Source organism: Nerophis ophidion, linkage group LG19 (genome assembly GCF_033978795.1).
Source record: "Nerophis ophidion isolate RoL-2023_Sa linkage group LG19, RoL_Noph_v1.0, whole genome shotgun sequence".
Taxonomy (NCBI): Eukaryota; Metazoa; Chordata; class Actinopteri; order Syngnathiformes; family Syngnathidae; genus Nerophis; species Nerophis ophidion.
Window position 1 is genome coordinate 31,192,906 of NC_084629.1, and position 24,748 is coordinate 31,217,653.

The window sequence follows — 24,748 nt, forward strand, 5'->3', positions numbered from 1 at the left end:
TCGACAACTATATGAGGACATTCTATGATGTGTAATTAAAAAGAATTTGTGCACATAAACACTTCCTGCCTAATGAACACCTTACTCCTAATAGAAACCTAGGACTCTCTGTAGTTAAGTACTTTAAAACTTTCGACAACTATATGAGGAATTACTATGGTGTGTTATTGTAGATGAGGAATTTGTGCAATTAAACACTTCCTGCCTAATGAACACCTTACCCCTAATAGAAACCTAGGACTCTCTGTAGTTGTGTCATTTAACACTTCCTCAAAAGTGTTGAGTACTTCAACACTTTTGACAACTATATGAGGAAATTCTATGCTGTTTTATTGTAGAAAAATAAATTGTGCACATAACCACTTCCTCCCTAATGAACACCTTACCCCTTACAGACACCTAGGACTCTATGTAGTTGAGTACTTTAACACTTTTGACAACTATATGAGGAATTACTATGGTGTGTTATTGTAGATGAGGAATTTGTGCAATTAAACACTTCCTGCCTAATGAACACCTTACCCCTAATAGAAACCTAGGACTCTCTGTAGGTGAGTACTTTAATACTTTTGGCAACTATATGAGGACATTCTATGATGTATTACTGTAGAAAAATAATTTCTGATGATAAACGCTTCCTGCCCAATGAACACCTTACCCCTAATAGACACCTCTGTAGTTGAGTACTTTGACACTTTCGACAACTATATGAGGACATTCTACGATGTGTTATTGTAGGTAAGGAATTTGTGCAATTAAACACTCCCTGCCTAATGAACACCTTACCCCTAATAGACACCTAGGACTCTCTGTAGTTGAGAAATGTAACACTTTTGACAACTATATGAGGACTTTCTATGATGTGTAATTAAAAGGAATTTGTGCAGATGAACACTTCCTGCCTAATGAACACCTTACCCCTAACAGACACCTCTGTAGTTGAGTACTTTGACACTTTCGAAAACTATATGAGGACATTCTAGGATGTATTATTGTAAGTAAGGAATTTGTGCAATTAAACACTCCCTGCCTAATGAACACCTTACCCCTAATAGACACCTTGAACTCTCTGCAGTTGAGTACTTTAACACTTTTGACAACTATATGAGGACATTCTATGATGTTTATCCATCCATCCATTTTATACCTCATATTCCCTTTGGGGTTGCGGGGGGTGGGGGGGGGGCGCAGGTGCCTATCTCAGCTACAATCGGGAGGAAGGCAGGGTACACCCTGGACAAGTGGCCACTTCATCGCAGAGTGTGCACATAAACACTTACTAACGAATGAACACCTTACCCCTAACAGACACCTAGGACTCTCTTTCGACAACTATATGGACATTCTATGATGTGTTATTGTAGATAAGGAATTTGTGCAATGAAACACTTCCTAACTAATGGAGACCTTACCCCTAATAAACACCAGGTACCTCTGCAGTTAGGTCTCAGGATCAGTGAGTTGTGTGTGTGACACCCTTGAAAATGCCCACACATTGTACCAAAACACAACTTCCTGGACATGTGGTCAGTGCTGACCAATCAGAAGGCAGCGTGCGAGTCATGCCAGCATCAGCATCAGCGGCGCGTGTGTGCGCGCGTGCGCGTCAACCTCCTCCGTGTTGAAACCCACTCCTCAGTCCTCGGTCCTCGGTCCTCAGCCCTCAGTCCTCACCCAGCGAGAAGCACTGAAGCAGGCGCCTCCAGGCCCTCAGCCTCCCTCCCCCGCGCCGCCTTCCTCCATGTGCTTGGCGGCGGCAAATGGAAGCCGAGGTGCTGCTGGGGTCCCCCGTGATGGCGGACGTCAACGGCAACAATAAGCTCGCCAACGCCGAGCTGGAGGTGCTGAAGCTCCAGGAGCTCGTCCGCAAGCTGGAGAGGCAGAACGAGCAGCTGAGGACGAGGGCCAACGCGGTCAACAATTGCCCCGTCGCCTTGCATCATCGCCACCATCCTCCTGCCCAGCAGCTCCTCCAGCCGGGCTCGCTGGCCGCCTGTCTCCCCGCAGCCGGAGAGCCTCCCTCGGCTAAGTGTGGTCCGTGCGCCCGGGAGCCCTTCGCCTATTTTCAGCCCAGCTCGTCGTTGTCTCCCGATGCGGCCGAGGAGGAAGATGACAACGACGAGGAGGACGATGGAGCCCCGACGGTTCTGGACGAGGTTGACGTCCTGGATCTGTGCAGCGTGCTCCCTCCAACACAGCCTGATTGCTGGTAATATGCCCTTTCTTTTTCTCGCCATGCTGGTGTCTGCATGCATGTTTTACATGCAGGCCACATGCAACAATTCACAATGACAGCATGCAAACAAAAGATCTTTCCAGTTAAGCCATCACCAATGTGATCAAATATGCACTAAAGTGATGAAAAAAAAAATGTCAGAATCTTTAATTCAATGCTGAGTGATGGATGTGTTTTCCCCCCCAGCATTTTATAAGCCAAAAGGAGCCATTGTTGCTAATGTACATCCATCCATCCATCCATTTTCTACCGCTTATTCCCTTTCGGGGTCGCGGGGGGCGCTGGCGCCTATCTCAGCTACAATCGGGCGGAAGGCGGGGTACACCCTGGACAAGTCGCCACCTCATCGCAGGGCCAACACAGATAGACAGACAACATTCACACTCACATTCACACACTATGGCCAATTTAGTGTTGCCAATCAACCTATCCCCAGGTGCATGTCTTTGGAAGTGGGAGGAAGCCGGAGTACCCGGAGGGAACCCACGCATTCACGGGGAGAACATGCAAACTCCACACAGAAAGTTCCCGAGCCTGGATTTGAACCCAGGACTGCAGGGGCAAAAAAGTATTTAGTCAGCCACCGATTGTGCAAGTTTATCCCACTTAAAATGATGACAGAGGTCTGTAATTTTCATCATAGGTACACTTCAACTGTGAGAGACAGAATGTGGAAAAAAATCCAGGATTTCTCATTGTAGAAATTTTAAATAATTTATTCGTAAATTATGGTGGAAAATAAGTATTTGGTCAACCATTCAAAGTTCTCACTGATGGAAGGAGGTTTTGGCTCAAAATCTCACGATACATGGCCCCATTCATTCTTTCCTTAACACGGATCAGTCGTCCTGTCCCCTTAGCAGAAAAACAGCCCCAAAGCATGATGTTTCCACCCCCATGCTTCACAGTACTTATGGTGTTCTTGGGATGCAACTCAGTATTCTTCTTCCTCCAAACACGACGAGTTAAGTTTATACCAAAATAGATACATGGATGATACAGCAGAGGATTGGTAGAATGTCATGTGGTCAGATGAAACCAAAATAGAACTTTTTGGTATAAACTCAACTCGTCGTGTTTGGAGGAAGAAGATTACTGAGTTGCATCCCAAGAACACCACACCTACTGTAAAGAATGGGGGTGGAAACATCATGCTTTGGGGCTGATTTTCTGCTAAGGGGACAGGACGATTGATCCGTGTTAAGGAAAGAATGAATGGGGCCATGTATTGTGAGATTTTGAGCCAAAACCTCCTTCCATCAGTGAGAGCTTTGAATGGTTGACCAAATACTTATTTCCCACCATAATTTACAAATAAAGTCTTAAAAATTCCTACAATGTGAATTCCTGGATTTTTTTTTCACATTCTGTCTCTCACAATTGAAGTGTACCTATGATGAAAATTACAGACCTCTGTCATTATTTTAAGTGGGAGAACTTGCACAATCGGTGGCTGACTAAATACTTTTTTGCCCCAATGTAGGTGTTTACCATAGTCAAAAAAAAGTTGTAATTAAAAATATGACTCAATAAATATTACCAAAATGTCTAATCAATGATCCATCCATCCATCCATTCTCTACCATTTATTCCCCTTTGGGGTTAAAACAGCATCATGTAAATTAATAATAATATAATGGTAGAGTAGTTTCAACAGTAGAAACTACTCTACCATTATATTATTATTATGCAAATATGCACACTTATAAAGTGTTTTGTTTATTTTCACTAAATTGAGCAAACTAACTCTAAAAATGTACTTTTTTAATGTAACATTGAATTGTTGTTATGCACACTTGTATACTATTTATTTTATCAAATGTTCAAACTTTTTTTTAATTAATTGAGCAAAAACAGCATAATAATTTACATTCCGCTCTTTTCACTTATGAAAATAAGCACCTTTATCAAATATTTTGTCCCATTTTTTCACTAAATTGAGCTAAAACAGCCCATTCATTTACAGGATGCTGTTTTAACTTACCATTTAGAGCAGTAAATATGCACACTTATTAATTATTGCAACAGATTTTTAATTAAATTGAGCAAAACAGCCCAATAATTTACATCATGCTGTTTTAACGTACATTGTAGTACAGTATCATTAACAAATATGCACTCATTAGATAGTTTATCAGTTTGTTTTACAAAATTAAGCAAAAAGAGCCTAATAATTTACATACTACTGTTTTGACTTATCATTCTATTACAACTAAGCAAATATGCACATATAGCAAATTGTTTACTAAATTAAGCCAAAAAAGTGCTGTTTTAATTTATCAATCTCACTATGCAAATATGCACATTTATGAAATATATTTTCATTTCTTAACTAAATTGAGCAAAATGTGTTACAATTACCTTTCACACATATTCAATAATGAAATATATTGAAAAAAATTAATTTTTATTCATATATTTTAACTAAATTAAGCAAAACAATTGGCCTATCATCCATCCATCCGTCCATTTTCTTCCGCTTATTCCCTTTCGGGGTTGCGGGGGGCGCTGGCGCCTATCTCAGCTATACTATTTTAATTTGCCATTGTATATTTTCATTCACATTAGAATATTAAAAAACCTTTGAATTTGAGAAAAATAGCCTAATAATTCACATTATACTGTTTTAACTTAACATTCTATTATTATGATGCATATTATACAAACCAAATAAATATTTTAACACATTTCACAACTAAATTGAACAAAAATATCCTTATAATTTACATTACATTGTTTATCTTACTATTCTGTTATTGAATATCCATCCATCCATCCATTTCCTACCGCTTGTCCCTTTTGGGATTGCCTTTTGGGGGGTTGGGCGGTAGGCGGGGTACACCCTGGACAAGTCGCGACCTCATCGCAGCTGTTATTGAATATTTTTATATATTTAAACTATTTTTAATATCGTTATTCAAACTTGAATATTTTAACAATTTTTCAGCTGTAATGAATAAAAATAGCCTAATAATTTACATTATATTATTTTTACTTACCATTCTATTATTATGATGCATGTTGTACACACTTAATATCACATTATCACATTTTACAACTAGTGCGATGAGGTGGCGACTTGTCCAGGCTTTCCGCCCGGTTGTAGCTGACATAGGCACCAGCGCCCCCTGCGACTCCAAAGGGAATAAGCGGTAGGAAATGGATGGATGAATGGATTTTACAACTAAATTTAACAAAAATAACCTTCCAATTGAAATTACACTGTTTATCTTACCATTCTGCTATTGAATATTTAAATATATGTTTATTATTTTTAATATCATTATTCACACTTGAATATTTAAAAAAAATGGCTAAATTTAGTTAAAATAGCCCAATAATTTACAATATACTATTTTAACTTATCATTCTATTGTTATGATGCATATTATACACAGTAAATAAATATGTTATCACATTTTATCAATCAATCAATCAATGATTGTTTATATAGCCCTAAATCACTAGTGTCTCAAAGGGCTGTACAAACCACAACACAAACCACAACTACATCCTCCGTAGAGCCCACATAAGGGCAAGGAAAACTCACACCCAGTGGGACGTCGGTGTCAATGATGACTATGAGAAACCTTGGAGAGGACCACATATGTGGGTAACCCCCCCAAGGGACCGAAACAATGGATGTCAAGCGGGTCTAACATGATACTGTGAAAGTTCTATGAAAGTTCTATGAAAGTTCATAGAAAATACTATGAAAGTTCAAACCATAGTGGATCTAACACAACCATGAGAGTCCAGTCCAAAGTGGATCCAACACAGTAGCGAGAGTCCCGTCCATAGTGGAGCCAACAGGAAACCATCCCAAGCGGAGGCGGATCAGCAGCGCAGAGATGTCCCCAGCCGATACACAGGCGAGCGGTCTATCCTGGGTCCCGACTCTGGACGAGAGGTCCATCCTGGGTCCCGACTCTGGACGAGAGGTCCATCCTGGGTCCCGACTCTGGACGAGAGGTCCATCCTGGGTCCCGACTCTGGACATTAAATATTTTATCACATTTTACAACTAAATTGAACAAAATTAACCTTGTAATTGAGATTACACTGCTTATCTTACCATTCTGCTATTGAATATTTGAATATAGTTTTAATATTTTGAATATTGTTGTTCACACTTGAATATTAAAAAAAAAATCAGCTAAATTGAGTAAAAGTAGCGTAATAATTCACATAATACTATTTTAACTTACAATTCTATTATTATGATGCATATTATTGTCAGGACTATGATTTGGATTTCTTTTGCTTCTCCGACGCAGAGGGAATTTGGGAAGAGCCAGGCGTGAATTAAGGTACATGTTTAATTTGTTTAAACACTATAATACAAAAACAAGAAAACAAAGGCCGCGAAACAAAAGACTAGAACCGAAGCTATAACTATAAACATTAAACCAAAACACTTGCTCAATGGCATGAATAACAATGAACTATGAACAAAAACAGCACGATGGCATGGCTATGAACAACTCAAACAAAACACTTACTGTGACCAAAAACAAGGGGCATGAATAGCAAGCTGCGGGGCAGGTGATCGAGGGCATGAAGGAAGTGCAGCATAGGTAGGTAGGTAAGGAAAGTTCCCAGGCCGAGGAACAGAAAACAAATTACTTAAATACTGGCTGTGGTAATTAGAAACAGGTGTGAGAGATGAGGACCGGGGCGTGACTAGGAGGGCAAGGTGAAAATCAATGAGTTGTCATGGTAACAAAAACAAACCAGGAAGTGTAAAAGCAAGAACTGAAGGTCCACAAAACTAAACATAACATGACCAAACATAAACCTGATTTACAGGCATGACAATTATACACACATATTAAATATTTTATCACATTTTACAACTAAATTGAACAAAAAAGGCCAATTATTTACATTACACTGTTAATCTTACGATTCTGTTATTTAATATTTAATTATATATGAAATAGTTAAACTTAAAACATTTTTAATTTAAATATTTCAACAAAATTGAGCAAAATAAATCTAATGATTTACATGGGAGTGTTTTAATGTAATGTAATGTAATGTAGGTCAGCGTGCAAATTAGCAAATAAAACCTCTGCAATATGTTATAATAACACCAAAAGTTATACCTATAAATATAAAAGAAATGTACATGCATAGACACCTCCCATAATGCACCAGTGTGAGGAGCATGATACTGAGGGATGTATTTGTTTGTGTCACGATGTGATGATGCGGAAAGTGGAGCGCACGGATGAATGCATGCAACCATGATAGCTTGCAACATTGAGCTCTATTTTTTTTTCATCACCGCCATCCTTCCATCGACCGAAGACAGACCCGATAGACCACCAATAGACGCCCGACTGTGACCTACTTGCTAAATAAGGGTCAGCCCCAGCCGGGATGTCTCATGTGGAGCTCAGAGTGGAGTATCAACTAAGCTGCGGTATTTCCTCAAATAGTGGCCTCCGCCCTAATAAACGCCGGGTGTGTACTGCTACTGTAATGACATCTTTACCCCAACACACTCCCTCTTTATATACGGTATGGCATCTGTAAAGCTGAAGTGCAACCAAGTTATGTGGAGAAAATTAACACATTGGATGAATAATAGCCTCTTTGCTAATAAACGCCTCACCTTAACAAACGCCTCAGCTCTTATTGGCACTTGGTACTCTGCAGTTGAGTAAATAGACAACCCCATACACCACTCTATGACAGATATGGTATGATTAGTACAAATAAAATCCCCCCCAATAAATGCCTTATCCGTAATTCATGCTAGTACTCTCTGCAGTTGACAATACAAACACCTCCAGCAATTATATGAGAAAATTGAGTATTGTTATGAAAACCCATACAGTTAAACACATTCCCTCTAACAACGCTCTACAGTAGGGTAAATAAATGTCCTAACTACTCAAAGAGATAAGTATTATGAAAATTGATTATTGTTATGAAAACCCATACAATTAAACACCTTCCCTCTAATAACGCTCTACAGTAGGGTAAATAAATCTCCTAACTACTTAAAGAGATTATTATTATGAAAATTCATACAAAAAAACCCCACGCAATTAAACACCTTCCCTCTAATAACGCTCTACAGTAGGGTAAATAAATGTCCTAACTACTTAAAGAGATTATTATTATGAAAATTCATACAAAAAACCCCACACAATTAAACACCTTCCCTCTAATAACGCTCTACAGTAGGGTAAATAAAGGTCCTAACTACCTAAAGAGATTATTATTATGAAAATTCATACAAATGCAGTGGGGCAAAAAAGTATTTAGTCAGCCACTGATTGTGCAAGTTCTCCCACTTAAAATGATGACAGAGGTCTGTAATTTTAATCATAGGTACACTTCAACTGTAAGAGACAGAATGTGAAAAAAAAAATCCAGGAATTCACATTGTAAGAATTTAAAATAATTTATTTGTAAATTATGGTGGAAAATAAGTATTTGGTCAACCATTCAAAGCTCTCACTAATGGAAGGAGGTTTTGGCTCAAAATCTCACGATACATGGCCCCATTCATTCTTTCCTTAACACGGATCAATCGTCCTGTCCCCTTAGCAGAAAAACAGCCCCAAAGCATGATGTTTCCACCCCCATGCTTCACGGTAGGTATGGTGTTCTTGGGATGCAACTCAGTATTCTTCTTCCTCCAAACACGACGAGTTGAGTTTATACCAAAATGGATTCATAGATGATACAGCAGAGGATTGGTAGAATGTCATGTGGTCAGATGAAACCAAAATAGAACTTTTTGGTATAAACTCAACTCGTTGTGTTTGGAGGAAGAAGAATAATGAGTTGCATCCCAAGAACACCAAACCTACTGTAAAGCATAGGGGTGGAAACATCATGCTTTGGCGCTGTTTTTCTGCTAAGGGGACAGGACGATTAATTTGTGTTATGGAAAGAATGAAAGGGGCCATGTATCATGAGATTTTGAGCCAAAACCTCCTTCCATCAGTGAGAGCTTTGAATGGTTGACCAAATACTTATTTTCCACCATAATTTACAAATAAATTCTTTAAAATTCCTACAATGTGAATTCCTGGATTTTTTCTCACATTCTGTCTCTCACAGTTGAAGTGTACCTATGATGAAAATTCCAGATCTCTATCATCATTTTAAGTGGGAGAACTTGCACAATCGGTGGCTGACTAAATACCTGGTAGTTTTTGCAGGTCAGTAAATAAACACCACACTCCCACACCCTCCCTCTAGATGAAAAAAATATGCTGTCATTTAAAAAAAACAAAAAACATAAAAATAAAGACCTCCCCACTAACAAATGCCATTCCACAAACAAACACAAACTACTTTTTGCAGTTGGGCAGATAAACACTTTTGGCATGATATGAGGAAATACAAATTTTTTCTGAAGGTGCGCTTGTACAACTAACGGCCTCCTCTTCCAATAACACTTTACCCCGAATAGTGGCAATTAAGTCAAATAAAATGCCCCCCTGCCACTACAGTATACAAGGATATTGGCTATTTTCTAAAAATACAGTGCACTTGTACAAATAAAGTCACCCCTAATAATGCATATTGATACTCTCAACAGTTGTTTATATAAACACCTCCAGCTATTACATGATGAAATGGAGTATTAACATTAAAATGTATACAATTAAACGCCTTACCTCTAAAAGACGCTGGCTACTGTCTTCAGTAGGGTAAATGTATGTCCTAACTACTCAAACTGATTATTATAAAAATTTACACAAATAAATGCCTTCCCTAGTAATAGACACCTGGTTGCAAATGCCATACCTCTAACGTACTGTTAGACTTCAGTTGAGTAAAATAAAATAAAATGCCCCCCACTAAATTATACAAAGATATCTGTTTATTTTGTTTTAAATGGTGTGCTCTTGTACAAATAAAGTCATCCCCCAATAAACGCCTTACCTTTAATACACGTTGGCACTCTTTGCAGTTCACTATATAAACAAGAAATTGAGGATTAACATTAAAATCTAAACAAATAAAAGCCTTCCCTCTAGTAGATGCCCAGTAGAGTAAAAAAAATCTCCCCAGCTTCTGTATAAAAAATATTATTCGTACCAAAGAAAAAAATCATAAAAAATTAATGCCTTCCTTGTAATAGACGCCTTGTAATTTTTGCAATTAAATATATTAATGACGCTCTCCTACTATAGGACTAAAAGACCCTACTATCAAAAATTATGTATACTTAATACAGAAGAGGGCCTCTCTTTCGACACTGTATGGGGAAAGGTTTTCTTAAAAAATAGACTTGAACAACTACAGGCCTTCTTCTCTAATAAACAACTTACCCTTACTAAGGGCCTGGTACTATTGACAGTTGAATTAGAAAATCCCTTTGTCACTATAAGAGGACAACTGGTATTTTTATTTAAAAAAATAATATAAAAACTTGTGCAAAAAGTCCTAATTTCTCGAATAAATACCTTACTCCCAAAAAGAAAATCAGAACTCCTTTGGCTACAATACGACCAAATATGGTAATATCATGAAAATGAATATAAAAATGCCATCTTGCCATTATAGTGTTTGAGGAGGTACAAATGAAGACCTCCATTCTGGTAAATGCCCCGCCCCTTAATAACACCTGCTTCTTTTGGAAGTTGACTCAATGAGTAAATACACTTGTTACTAAAAAAATTACTTGTACAGATATAATACAACACATTGTTTTAATGGCACAGCTGTGCATGCGGCTCTGTAGCGCCGCCCTAGTGGCTCCCTGGAGCTTTTTCAAAAATGTATGAAATTGGAAAAAGATCAGGAAAAAAAAAAAAATTTTGTTTAAATATGTTTTCTGTAGGAGGACAAACATGACACAAACCTTCCTAATTGTTAAAAGTCCCACTGTTTACATGAAACACGATTCACTGATGAGAATATTTGGCCCGCGCCATTTTGTCCTGATTTCGGAAGTCCTTGAAGGCACCTTAGTTTGTTTGCATGTACAACTTTCCTTGATGCTGCCACAGAAATACGTGTTTTATGCCACTCCTTCTTTGTCTCATTTTGTCCATCAAACGTCTTATGCTGTGTGTGAATCCACAAAGGTGAGCTTTGTTGATGTTATTGACTTGTTGGAGTGCTAATCAGACAATATTTGGTCAGTGCATGACTGCGAGCTAATCGATGCTAACATGCTATTTAGGCTAGCTGTATGTACATGTTGTATCATAATCGTATGTTGGGTATATTTTAGCTAATTTTATTTCTAGTTTCCGTTTTTTTCAACTTGGACACAAACATCATTAGCTTTGGCCATTCTAAGCCAGTCATTTCCAGGAGTTATCTCATCCTCTGAAAAGCCTCTGTTTTAGTCATGTTTTCCAATGTTGTAAAAATGTGTAGAATAAATACTACATTTCTACATAGGAATATTTGCATCAGCCTGCGACACATAGTCATTTTCATAGTAGCATAATATAGCTTGTATAGACAGTTTCAACTTGTGTTGCCTTCATTATAACACTTATATAAGGTTTTTAAAGCCATTTTCATAGTAGCTTAATATAGCTAGTATAGACACTTTCATCTTGTGTTGCCTTATAAAAGGCTTTTAAAGTCATTTTGATAGTAGCCTAATATAGCTAATATTGACACTTTTATCATGCGTTGCCTTCATTATAACACTTATATAAGGCTTTTAAAGTCATTTTGATAGTAGGCTATTATAGCTAATATAGACACTTTAGTAATGTGTTGACTTCATTATAACACTTATATAAGACTTTTAAAGTCATTTTTATAGTAGCCTAATATAGCTAATATAGACACTTACATCATGTGTTGCCTCATTATAACACTTATATAAGACTTTTAAAGTCATTTTTATAGTAGCCTAATATAGCTAATATAGACACTTACATGTATATCATAGTTTGCCTCATTATAACACTTATATAAGGCTTTTAAAGTCATTTTCATAGTAGGCCATAATAGCTATTATAGACACTTTAATCATGAGTTGACTTCATTATAACACTTATGTAAGACTTTTAAAGTCATTTTGATAGTAGCGTAATATAGCTAATATAGACACTTTAGTCACGCGTTGCCTTCATTATAACACTTATATAAGACTTTTAAAGTCATTTTCATAGTAGGCTATTATAGCTAATATTGCCACTTAAATCATGTGTTGCCTTAATTATAATACGTATATAAGACTTTTCAAGTAATTTTCATAGTAGCCTGATATAGACACATTTATCATGCATTGCCTTCATTATAACACTAATATAATGTTTTTAAAATAATTTTCATAGTAGGCTATTATAGCTAATATAGACACTTACATCATGTGTTGCCTTCTTTATAACACTTCTGTAAGGCTTTTAAAGTCATTTTGATATTAGGCTAAAAGAGCTAATATAGACACTTTCAGAAAAAATTGTTGCGGAGCAGTTAAATGAACACTTAGCGTCTAACAATCTATGTGAAACCTTTCAATCCGGTTTCAGGGCAAATCACGGTACGGAGACAACCCTCGCAAAAATGACCAATGATCTATTGCTAACGATGGATTCTGATGCGTCATCTATGTTGCTGCTCCTCGATCATAGCGCTGCTTTCGATACCGTCGATCATAATATTTTATTAGAACGTATCAAAACACGAATTGGTATGTCAGACTTAGCCCTGTCTTGGTTTGACTCTTATCTTACTGATAGGATGCAGTGCGTCTCCCATAACAATGTGACCTCGGACTATGTTAAAGTAACGTGTGGAGTTCCCCAGGGTTCGGTCCTTGGCCCTGCACTCTTCAGCATCTACATGCTGCCGCTAGGTGACATCATACGCAAATACGGTGTTAGCTTTCACTGTTATGCTGATGACACCCAACTCTACATGCCCCTAAAGCTGGCCAACACGCCGGATTGTAGTCAGCTGGAGGCGTGTCTTAACGAAAGTAAACAATGGATGTCCGCTAACTTTTTGCAACTTATCGCCAAAAAAATGGAAATGCTGATTATCGGTCCTGCTAGACACCGACCTCTATTTAATAATACAACTTTAACATTTGACAACCAAAAAATTAAACAAGGCGACTCGGTAAATAATCTGGATATTATCTTCGACCCAACTCTCTCCTTTGAGTCACACATTAAAAGCGTTACTAAAACGGCATTATTTCATCTTCGTAATATCGCAAAAATTCGCTCCATTCTGTCCACTAAAGACGCTGAGATCATTATCCATGCGTTTGTTACGTCTCGCCTCGATTACTGTAACGTATTATTTTCGGGTCCCCCCATGTCTAGCATTAAAAGATTACAGTTGGTACAAAATGTGGCTGCTAGACTTTTGACAAGAACAAGAAAGTTTGATCATATTACGCCTGTACTGGCTCACCTGCACTGGCTTCCTGTGCACTTAAGATGTGACTTTAAGGTTTTACTACTTACGTATAAAATACTACACGGTCTAGCTCCATCCTATCTTGCCGATTGTATTGTACCATACGTCCCGGCAAGAAATCTGCGTTCAAAGTCTGCGGGCTATAGAGCGTTTTCCGTTCGGGCTCCAGTACTCTGGAATGCCCTCCCGGTAACAGTTCGAGATGCCACCTCAGTAGAAGCATTTAAGTCTCACCTTAAAACTCATTTGTATACTCTAGCCTTTAAATATACTCCCTTCTTAGACCAGTTGATCTGCCGTTTCTTTTCTTTTTCTATGTCCCACTCTCCCTTGTGGAGGGGGTCCGGTCCGATCCGGTGGCCATGTACTGCTTGCCTGTGTATCGGCTGGGGACATCTTTGCGCTGCTGATCCGCCTCCGCTTGGGATGGTTTCCTGCTGGCTCCGCTGTGAACGGGACTCTCGCTGCTGTGTTGGATCCGCTTTGGACTGGATTCTCGCGACTGTGTTGGATCCATTATGGATTGAACTTTCACAGTATCATGTTAGACCCGCTCGACCTCCATTGCTTTCGTCCTCTCCAAGGTTCTCATAGTCATCATTGTCACCGACGTCCCACTGGGTGTGAGTTTTCCTTGCCCTTATGTGGGCCTACCGAGGATGTCGTAGTGGTTTGTGTTGTGGTTTGTGCAGCCCTTTGAAAGACTGGTGATTTAGGGCTATATAAGTAAACATTGATTGATTGATTGATTGATCATGCATTGCCTTCATTATAACACTTATATAACGCTTTTAAAGTAATTTTGATAGTAGGCTAATATGGTTAATATCGACACTTTCATCATGTGTGGCCTACATTATAGCACTTATAAAGTAATTTTTATAGTAGGCTAATTAAACTAATATAGACACTTTAATCATGTGATGCCTTCATTATAACACTTATATAAGGCTTTTAAAGTATTTTTGATAGTAGGCTATTATAGCTAATATAGACACTTACATCATGTGTTGCCTTCATTATAACACTTATATAAGGCTTTAAATTTTTTGCGGCTCCAGGCAGATTTTTTTTGTTGTATTTTTGCTCCAATATGGCTCTTTCAACTTTTTGGGTTGCCGATCTCTGCACTGGTGGTACGCCCGCTCCATCCAGTGGTATGCCAAAGAACCACTTCATGAAATATTATAAAGACGTGATTTAAAGGTTTATCGGCCTTCAACGGAAGTCGTTATGATCCGACTACGACCGCTGTAAAACGAAGTCGACGGCAAAATAAACAATTAAGACACAAACAGAACCGTCACTTCGATGACTTATAGAAATGTTCCCAACACAGTGTTACCGTTCAAACTGGGTGTAATGCTACATTGAATAAAACTTCTGCCCTTTTTGATGAATGCTTATGCCTACAACGCTACCATATTATCCATCCATCCATTTTCTACCGCTTATTCCCTTTCGGGGTCGCGGGCGCTACCATATTATACTATACTATTCTCTATTTTATGCTGCCCCTTTTTTTTTCTTTTTTGCTGCAGCTGTTATATATATTATTTTATATTGTGTATAGTATATAAAAATATAATATAATATATCAGTATATATTATATACTGTGTATACAACATGTATATATTACATATATGTTGTATTTTATATTGCTACAATGGTACATTTTTGGTCTACTTAATACCTGCCTTAAAATAATTCCTTCCCATCTTTACTCTTTCCATCCTTTGAAACTGAACTACTGTGTGGAACAATTTCCTTTTGGATCAATAAAGTTTGTCGAAGCCTAAGTCTATTTTAATTTAGGTCATTGTGGTGGTACTTGGAGAGCCAGGAGTTTTCTGGGGTGGTTCTTGGTGAAAAAAAGTTGGAGAACCGCTGATATAAAGTGTTTTCTGGTTGCTGTGGCAACCAAATAACAACAAGACTGTCCCGGTGTCTCTCAGGCTCTACGCAAGTCCCAGGACCAAGCTGCAGGGCAGCGACGGCGGCCTCAGCCCCCTCCAGTGGTGCAGGCGGGTGCTGGACCACCCGGGACCAGAAGTGGAGCTGGCCAGGATGACGCTGTGCCACAGATTGGACCAAGGTAACCGGATTAACGTCCGACAACATGTGGACAACATCTGTCCCTCGCTGCTAAGCCGGGACACATGTTGCTCGACACGTGCAAGGAAAAGAATCGACATAATAGATGATTTTCATACGTACTCTTTATGCCGAGTGCACAAATGTGAGTTAGTACACTTTCTGGTAAAAAAAACGACCTAAATGTGAAGTTTGGGCGATTTAGTTGTGATAACCTGCAGTACGTGTGCAATCCAAGTTTATCCTACACAAATCTCTAGTTCAGTCCAATAATCTGTTTCATGTAGAACATCAATGGCAGATGACTGGCTTACTATATAATCAAGCCGCTCTTTTTCTGTCCTGTTTAGCCAAGCGTTGGCGAGGAGCGTCTTCCGCCCGTCTGTACAGCTGCATAGACGGGCTGTCCACCTTCAGCTGCCCCATCCTGCCTTACGCCAAACCCACAGCGCCAAGCGAGTCCACAGGTAACGCTACGTGCATGCCATCACACAGGGACATTGGGGCGGGTGCGGCAGTTTGAGAAAAACGAAAACAATTATTTTTCAACATGCTAAGCTTACTTTTTGTTGTTTAGTTGAATTTGTTAGTAGTTTAGTTTAGTATGATTCCTATGGCACACCAAAAAAGGTGCAGCACCTTGAGAAAAATAAAGAAAAAAAATCTTTCAACTTGCTAAACTACGTAACTTAAGCTATGTTAACGGCATAATTAGTGTAAGGTTAGTAGATTAGTTTAGTTGAATCTGTCAGTAGTTTAGTGTCAATTACTAGGTTCATAGGGTACACCAGGTGCAGCAGCTTGAGAATTTTTTTTTTTTTTAAACTTGCTAACATAAGTTTGGTTATGTTGAAGGCATCGTTGGTGTAATTTTAGTAGTTTAGCTGAATTGAATTTGTTTTTAGTTTAGCATCAGTTACTAGGTTTTGAGGGGACACCAGAGAAGGTTGCAGTAGCTTGAGAGAAACAAAGAAAATTTATTTTTGAACTTGATACGATAACTTTAGTTATGTTGAAGGCATAATTAGTGTCATTTTAGTAGATTAGTTGACTTTATCAGTAGTTTAGTTCAGTAGAAGTCACTGGATTTCTAGGGGACATCAGAGAAGGGGCAGCAGCTTGAGAAAAACAAACAAAAAAAAGTTTTTTTTTTAACTTGCTAAGCTAACTTTAGCTATGGAAAAGTCAAAGTTGGTGTAGTTTTTGTAGTTTACTGAATTGAATTTGTCAGTAGTTTAGTTTAGTATGACACTATAACACACCAAAAATGGTGCAGCAGTTTGAGAAAAATGAAACAAAAAAATAGAGTTTTGAATTTGCTAAGCTAACTTAAGCTACGTTAACAGCATAATAGGTTTAATGTTAGTAAATGAGTTTAGTTGAATTTGAAGGTGGTTTAGTGTCAGTTACTGGGTTCCTAGGGGACACCAGAAAAGGTGCAGCAGCTTGAGAAAAACTAAGAAAATAGTTTTTATTTTAACTAGCTAAGATAACTTTAGTTATGTTGAAGGCATAATTTGTGTAATTTTAGTAGACTAGTTTAATTTGTCAGTAGTTTAGTTCAGTAGAAGTCACTGGATTTCTAGGGGACAACAGAGAAGGTGCAGCAGCTTGAGAAAAACAAAAAAAAATAGATGTTTTTTTTCACTTGCTGAGCTTACATTAGCTATGTAAAGGCATAATTAGGGTAGTTTTAGTAGTTTAGTTGAAATTGGCAGTAATTAAGTATCAGTTACTGGATTCCTAGGGGACATCAAAGAAGGTGCAGCAGCTTGATAAAAACAAATAACTTTTTTTTATTTTAAACTTGCTAAACTAACTTTAGCTATGTCCTAGGTAAACTTTGTGTAATTGTATTAGGTTAGTTTAAATACATTTGTCAGTAGTTTGGTTGGGATAAGTTAGTGGATTCCTATGGGAAATCAGAGAAGATGCGTCAGCTTGAGAAAAACAAAGAATAACTGTTTGTAGACCTGCTAACTTCAGCTATGTTCAAAGGAAAATAAATGTTAATAGGTTCTCTAAATTTGGATTAGTTTAATTTCATATTAGTTACCGGGTGCCCAGGTGGCCTTGCAGAAGGTGCAGCAGCTTGAACAAAACAAAGAAAAATAGTTAGAAAATAACGTAAATATGCATTTTTTAAAGACAAACTGGATAGGTGTTTAGTTAGTGTTTTGTTTCATTCAGTATCAGTTGTTGGATGTGCAGTTGGCATCTGGGTAGTGCAGCAACAAAGAAATGCTGTTTTTAAACCTGCTCAGCTGACCAAGGCTTATGTTTGCTTTTGGCGTGTGTTTATTTGACAACATTTTTTTGGTCCCCTATGGTGGAAAAACTCATCACCCATTTAGTTATTTCCAGGTCTGAATGTTCTGAACTCCTGGTTCCATGCCATACTAAGCAGCGGGATGGATGTGCATGTCGGATTAAAATCTAATCACTTTTTATCCTCTCCCTACATATTACAGCACCGATAGCCGCATCTTCGCCATCACCATCGTCATCATCACCTTTGGTCCGGTCCACCCTCCCTCTGAGAAGCAGTGACAGAGCCCCCAGCTTCCTGTCAAACTCTGCCCTGCACAGTAAGGCATTCAGACATACCCTCCATAATGTGTTGAAGTAAAATACAGGTTCTTTTTTAAAGTTGCAAAAAAAACATTAAATGAACCTGACCACTAAAAAACATCTGTTCCCTTATGCAGTTTAAACAGACATCCCTTGAACATATGAGGAAACAGTGTTATCAACAACAATACGTTTGTACATACGTTTGTATGTGAAAATACAGTGTTTTATATATATGTATATATATATATATTAGGGGTGGGCAAATTAATGCGTTAATTACGAGTTAACTCATCAATCTATTAACGCCGACAATTATTTTATCGCACATTTGCGTATGTTATTTACATGCTTTTATTTTGTTAACGCCTTTTCTTAACAAGATAGATAGATAGATAGATAGTACTTTATTGATTCCTTCAGGAGAGTTCCTTCAGGAAAATTAAAAAATGGCGTCGCCCGGATAAGCTTCGGTGTCGAGGGGCTCTTGGTAAAGATGGAACATTTGGCAAAAATACCGGACAATTCTGCAAATTTCATGGCTGGCTTACAGTGTGGTCACTCCGGCATCACTTACGACCGCCAGACAATTCTGAATGTGGATAGATCGGGCCGTTTTGGACTGAATGACGCGTGCTTGCTAGACCGGCTAGCTAGCATGGGAATACTTTGCCGGCTACATCCAGCGGCCTGTGAAGCAGCGGAGTATATTTGTTGTCTGTCTATTTATGAATAATGCAGACGAGGAGGAAACTCATTTCGGCCGCTTGTACCCGTGATCTTATCCTTTCGGTCATGACCCAAAGCTCATGACCATAGGTGAGGATGGGAACGTAGATCGACCGGTAAATTGAGAGCTTTACCTTCCGGCTCAGCTCCTTCTTCACCACAACGGACCGGTACAACGTCCGCATTACTGAAGACGCCGCACCGATCCGCCTGTCGATCTCACGATCCACTCTTCCCTCACTCGTGAACAAGACTCCTAGGTACTTGAACTCCTCCACTTGGGGGAGGGTCTCCTCCCCAACCTTAGAGATAGGGTGAGAAGCTCTGCCATCCGGGAGGAACTCAAAGTAAAGCCGCTGCTCCTTCACATCGAGAGGAGCCAGATGAGGTGGTTCGGGCATCTGGTCAGGATGCCACCCGAACGCCTCCCTAGGGAGGTGTTTAGGGCACGTCCAACCGGTAGGAGGCCACGGGGAAGACCCAGGACACGTTGGGAAGACTATGTCTCCCGGCTGGCCTGGGAACGCCTCGGGATCCCCCGGGAAGAGCTAGACGAAGTGGCTGGGGAGAGGGAAGTCTGGGTTTCCCTGCTTAGGCTGTTGCCCCCGCGACCCGACCTCGGATAAGCGGAAGATGATGGATGGATGGATGGATGGCAGACGAGGAGTGTTGGCTGAGTTCTTAACGTTTACTTTCAGAGCGTGCATATCACAACATACAAGATGTCGTCATGGCGACACAACCTATACCGGGCTCCCGCGCATGCTCGTCACTCCTGTTGCATGCTGGGTAGGGTAGTTCTTTTATCCCCTGGCTCATAACATCACAATATAGTACCATGTAGATGATGCGTTCAGTTTATCAAAGCACCAAGCAAACAATCGGAAAATTCCCATTATATCAATTCCTAGATATGGTCATAATTATTCTAAGTGCCCTACGCAGAATAAACACAACATTATTAATATTGCTACTACGGATAATTTGATCAAAAATTCCCTAAAACAGCCCACTACCTATAATATAGGTTTTTTAAACATAAGATCCCTGATAAAAAAAATGTTTCTGCTGTTACCTCAGAAATTGCCTGTTCAGATGTTATGATTGTGGCTCAGAGATTTGTATGTAGATTATATTTATTTTCCATAACAAACAGGATAACTTAAATACCCTGGCAGTGGCAATAAGCTTAAATGTTTGTATTTACATTTTTTGAGTTGATTTTCATAAAATATGCTATTTAACTGCTACTGTTTAACAAGGACTGATTTAATTTGTGTTTGCACAACAAACGTTTTGGTGCTTTTGTTCATGTGGGAGAATATTCCAATAAAGGTGCACTACACACTACTTTTGAATTCATTATTGGGCTTTGCGTATAAAATGCAGTTAATCGTGATTAATCGGACAAATAGTGCGATTAACTTTGATTAAAATGTTTAATCGTTGCCCAGCCCTAATATATATATATATATATATACATATATATATATATATATATATATATATATATATATATATATATATATATATATATATATATATATATATATATACACACCTTAACCCTAATAGACATCTGGTACTCTATCAGTAAATAAATGCCCTCCTGCTGTTATATGAACACCAGCTGTATTATTATGGTACAAAACCCAAAACCAGGGAAGTTGGCACGTCGTGTAAAAACAGAATGCAATGATTTGCAAATCCTTATATTCAGTTGAATAGACTGCAATATAGCCTTTTTTTTGTGCAAATAATCATTAACTTAGAATTTAATGACAGCAACACATTGCAAAAAAGTTGGCACAGGGGTATTTTTACCACTATGTTACATGGCCTTTCCTTTTAACAACACAGAGTAAACCTTTGGGAACTGAGGAGATCAATTTTTGAAGTGGAATTCTTTCCCATTCTTGCTTGATGTACAGCTTAAGTTGTTCAACAGTTCGAGGTCTCCGTTGTGGTATTTTAAGCATCATATTGCACCACACATGTTCAATGGGAGACAGGTCCTGGACTACAGGCAGTCCAGTTTAGTACCCGCACTCTTTTACTATGAAGCCATGCTGTTGTAACACGTGGCTTGGCGTTGTCTTTCTGAAATAAGCAGGGGCGTCCATGATAAAGTTTCTTGGATGGCAACGTATGTTGCTCCTGTATATACCTTTCAGCATTAATGGTGCCTTAACAGATATGTTAGTTGCCCATGCCTTGGGCACTAATACACCCCCATACCATCACAGATGCTGGCTTTGTTCCGGAGGACACAACGTCCACAGTTTCCAAAAATAAATTGAAAAGTGTACTCGTCAGACTACCAAACACTTTTCCACTTTGCATCAGTCCATCTTTGATGAGCTTGGGCCCAGTGAAGCCTGCAGAGTTTCTGGGTGTTGTTGATAAATGGCTTTGACTTTGCATAGTAGAGTTTTAACTTGCACTTACAGATGTAGCGACCAACTGTAGTTACTGACAGTGTTTTTCTGAAGTGTTCTTGAGTCCATGTGGTGATATCCTTTACACACGGATGTCGCTTTTTGATGCTGTGAGGGATCAGTGAAGGTCCGTAATATCATCGCTTACGTGCAGTGATTTCTCCAGATTCTCTGAACCTTTTGATTATATTATGGACCGTAGATGGTGAAATCCCTAAAATTTTTGCAATAGCTCGTTGAGAAATGTTGCTCTTAAACTGCTGGACAATTAGCCTGTTCACCTGTGGGATGTTCCACATAAGTGCCTGATGAGCATTCTTCAATTTCCTCAGTCTTTTTTGCCACTTGTGCCGGTTTTTTTGAAACATGTTGCAGGCATCAAATTCCAAATGAGCTAATATTTGCAAAAATTAACAACGTTTTCCAGTTCAAACTTTAAGTGCCGTATTTCCTTGAATTGCCGCCAGGCATATAGTATGCGCCTGCCTTGAATTACTGCTGGGTCAAACTCGCTTCGCAAAATAATCAGCGCATGCTTAGTATTACCGCCAGGTCAAACTCGTGACATCACGAATGACACTTCCCCTGTCATCATTTTCAAAATGGAGGAGGCTGATATCAATACCGGTAATTTGAAATCGCATAAAGGGAAGAAGATTTAGAGCTAATCAGTAGGATTTAATGTCCAAGCTATTGAATACCGGTATGCTAAAAAGAACAGTAAGCAGCTATGTTTTATTAATATACCTGTGGAACCGACAGTCCGACAGACAGGCAAGGCACGCTGGAGTTGGCGGCGTGGGAACTCGGTGCTCTCTCCCTCGTCACATGACGAGGGAGAGAGCACCGAGTTCCCAAAGAGTAAATAGAGCAAGAGCATACCAGTCACTTCCTGCTACCGGCATATAACTACAGCTGATTGGACTGTGGCGGTCACGTGATTAGGAAGCGCGCAAAGAGTAAATAGAAAGGCAAGAGCCTAATAGTCTCCACAAATGTATTCATGTATTTGACCATAATAAAGTTTTTTTTTATTAAATGTGCTTTTCATGATGGTATCCTTACATCACACTCACATTTTTACTGCATGCCTTTGGTAAGTGCCGGAGTGAGAAGAGGTTTTAAAATAATTAGCGCATGCTTACTTTTACCGCATGCCTTTTGTAAGTGCAGGAGTGAGAAGAGGTTTTAAATTAATTAGCGCCCCGGCGGCAGTTCAAGGAAATACGATACGTTAGTTCATTGGTTTTGGGTTTTGTAAGTAAAAGCCCTTCCCGCTCTAATAAACACCTTACTGTTAAGAGACACTTGGTTGAAGCTTTGTAAATAAACATGACTGAATAATGTAAGGACACACAGCATTATTTGAAAAATAAGTTTGCACAACTAAAGGCCTCCCCACCTAAAAACACTGGATTCTTTAGGTAAACAAACGCCCCCTGCCACTACACGAGAAAATGCAGTGTCATAAAAGAAATACTTTTAAATACAATCGTACAATTAAACACCTCGCCCCAAATAGACATCTGGTACTTTTTGTTGAGCAATTGAATGCCCTCCTGATGCTACATAAACAAATGCTGCATTATTATGAAAATGCAGTAAAACCTTCATGCCACTACATAAGAAATTATGGCACAGTATTATCAAAAAATGCTTTGTAAAAATCAACACCTCGCCCCTAATAGGCACAATTCCTTTTTGGTAGTTGAGTAACTAAACATTTCTAAAATAAATAAGGACATACAGTACTATTTGAAAACATATGTTTGCAGAATTAAAGAAGTAATTCCTAATAAACACCTTACTCCTAGTCCTTGAGACACCTGGTGCTTTATACAGTTGAGTTAATAAAACGACACCGCCCCCCCCCCTCCCACCCCTTATAAATAAACACCTTACCCCTATTAGACATGTTACCTTCTGCATTTGAGTAAATCCACATCCCTTAACTATATGAGGACATACAGTGGTATTATTTGGAAAATATGTTTGCACACTTAAAGGCCAAATAAACACCTTGCCACTAGTAAAACTTACATGCAGCTATACTATAAAATATAGCACAATATTATGAAAAACATATTTGTGAAAATCAACACCATGCCCTGAATAGACACATTTTGCCAGTTGAGTAACTAAACATTCCTGGATTATGTAAGCACATACAGTATTATTTGAAAAAATACTTACTCCAAAGAGACACCTGGTGTTTTATGCAGTTGAGTACATAAAATGAACACCTCCTGCCCACTATATGAGAAAATGCAGTGCTGTAAAAACAATTTTTTTTATACGAATAAAACACTGACCCCAAATATCTGGTAAAGGGATGTCAGCTGGTGATCTGTGTTGAGAAAACAAATGTCCTCCTGTTATATAAACAAATACGGTGTTATTATAAAAATGCACATATACAGATAAAAGTCTCCCTTTAATTAACACCTTACCCCTGATATACAGTACATCTGGTGCTCTGTTGAATAAATAAATGCCTTCATGCTCCAATATGAACAGATATGGGTGTATTATTATTGTAAAATGCATATATGCAAGTAAAGGCCTCCCTCTAATAAACACCTTACTCCTAATATACATCTGGTACTCTGTTGAGTAAATATATGACCTAATTTTCCTCTATGAACAAATAGGGTTTTATTATTATTTTAAAATGCATATATGTGCAAGTAAAGGCCTCTTTTGAATAAACACTTCACTCCTAATATACATCTGGTACTCTGTTGAGTAAATAAGTGTCCTCATGTTCCAAAATAAACAACAATGGTTTTATTATTATTTTAAAATGCATACATATATATATATATATATATATATATTAGGGGTGTGGGAAAAAATCGATTCGAATACGACGAATTGCGATTCGTATTCGAATCGATTCTCACGTTGTGCGATTCAGAATCGATTCTCATGTCTTTTTTAATTTTTTTTTAATTTTTTTTTTATCAATTCAACAAAACAATATACAGCAATACCATAACAATGCAATCCAATTCCAAAACCAAACCTGACCCGGCAACACTCAGAACTGCAATAAACAGAGCAATTGAGAGGAGACACAAACACGACACAGAACAAACCAAAAGTAGTGAAACAAAAATGAATATTATCAACAACAGTATCAATATTAGTTATAATTTCAGTATATCAGTGATTAAAAATCCCTCATTTCCATTATCATTAGACTTTTATAAAATAAAATAAAAAAGAACAATAGTGTCACAGTGGCTTACACTTGCATCGCATCTCATAAGCTTGACAACACACTGTGTCCAATGTTTTCACAAAGAT

At 38.4% G+C, this 24,748-nt stretch overlaps 1 protein-coding gene across 1 annotated transcript in view; it reads left to right on the forward strand.

Annotated features, from left to right (window-relative positions):
- Positions 1-1,566: 1,566 nt before the first annotated feature.
- Positions 1,567-24,748, forward strand: part of slain1a (SLAIN motif family, member 1a) — a 32,999-nt gene continuing 9,817 nt past the window's right edge. Inside the window, exons 1-4 of the mRNA XM_061879810.1 lie at positions 1,567-2,209; positions 15,563-15,702; positions 16,052-16,168; positions 18,173-18,289. Coding sequence (XP_061735794.1) covers positions 1,761-2,209; positions 15,563-15,702; positions 16,052-16,168; positions 18,173-18,289 — 823 coding nt within the window. The 5' untranslated portion in view covers positions 1,567-1,760. The remainder of the gene's footprint in view (positions 2,210-15,562; positions 15,703-16,051; positions 16,169-18,172; positions 18,290-24,748) is intronic.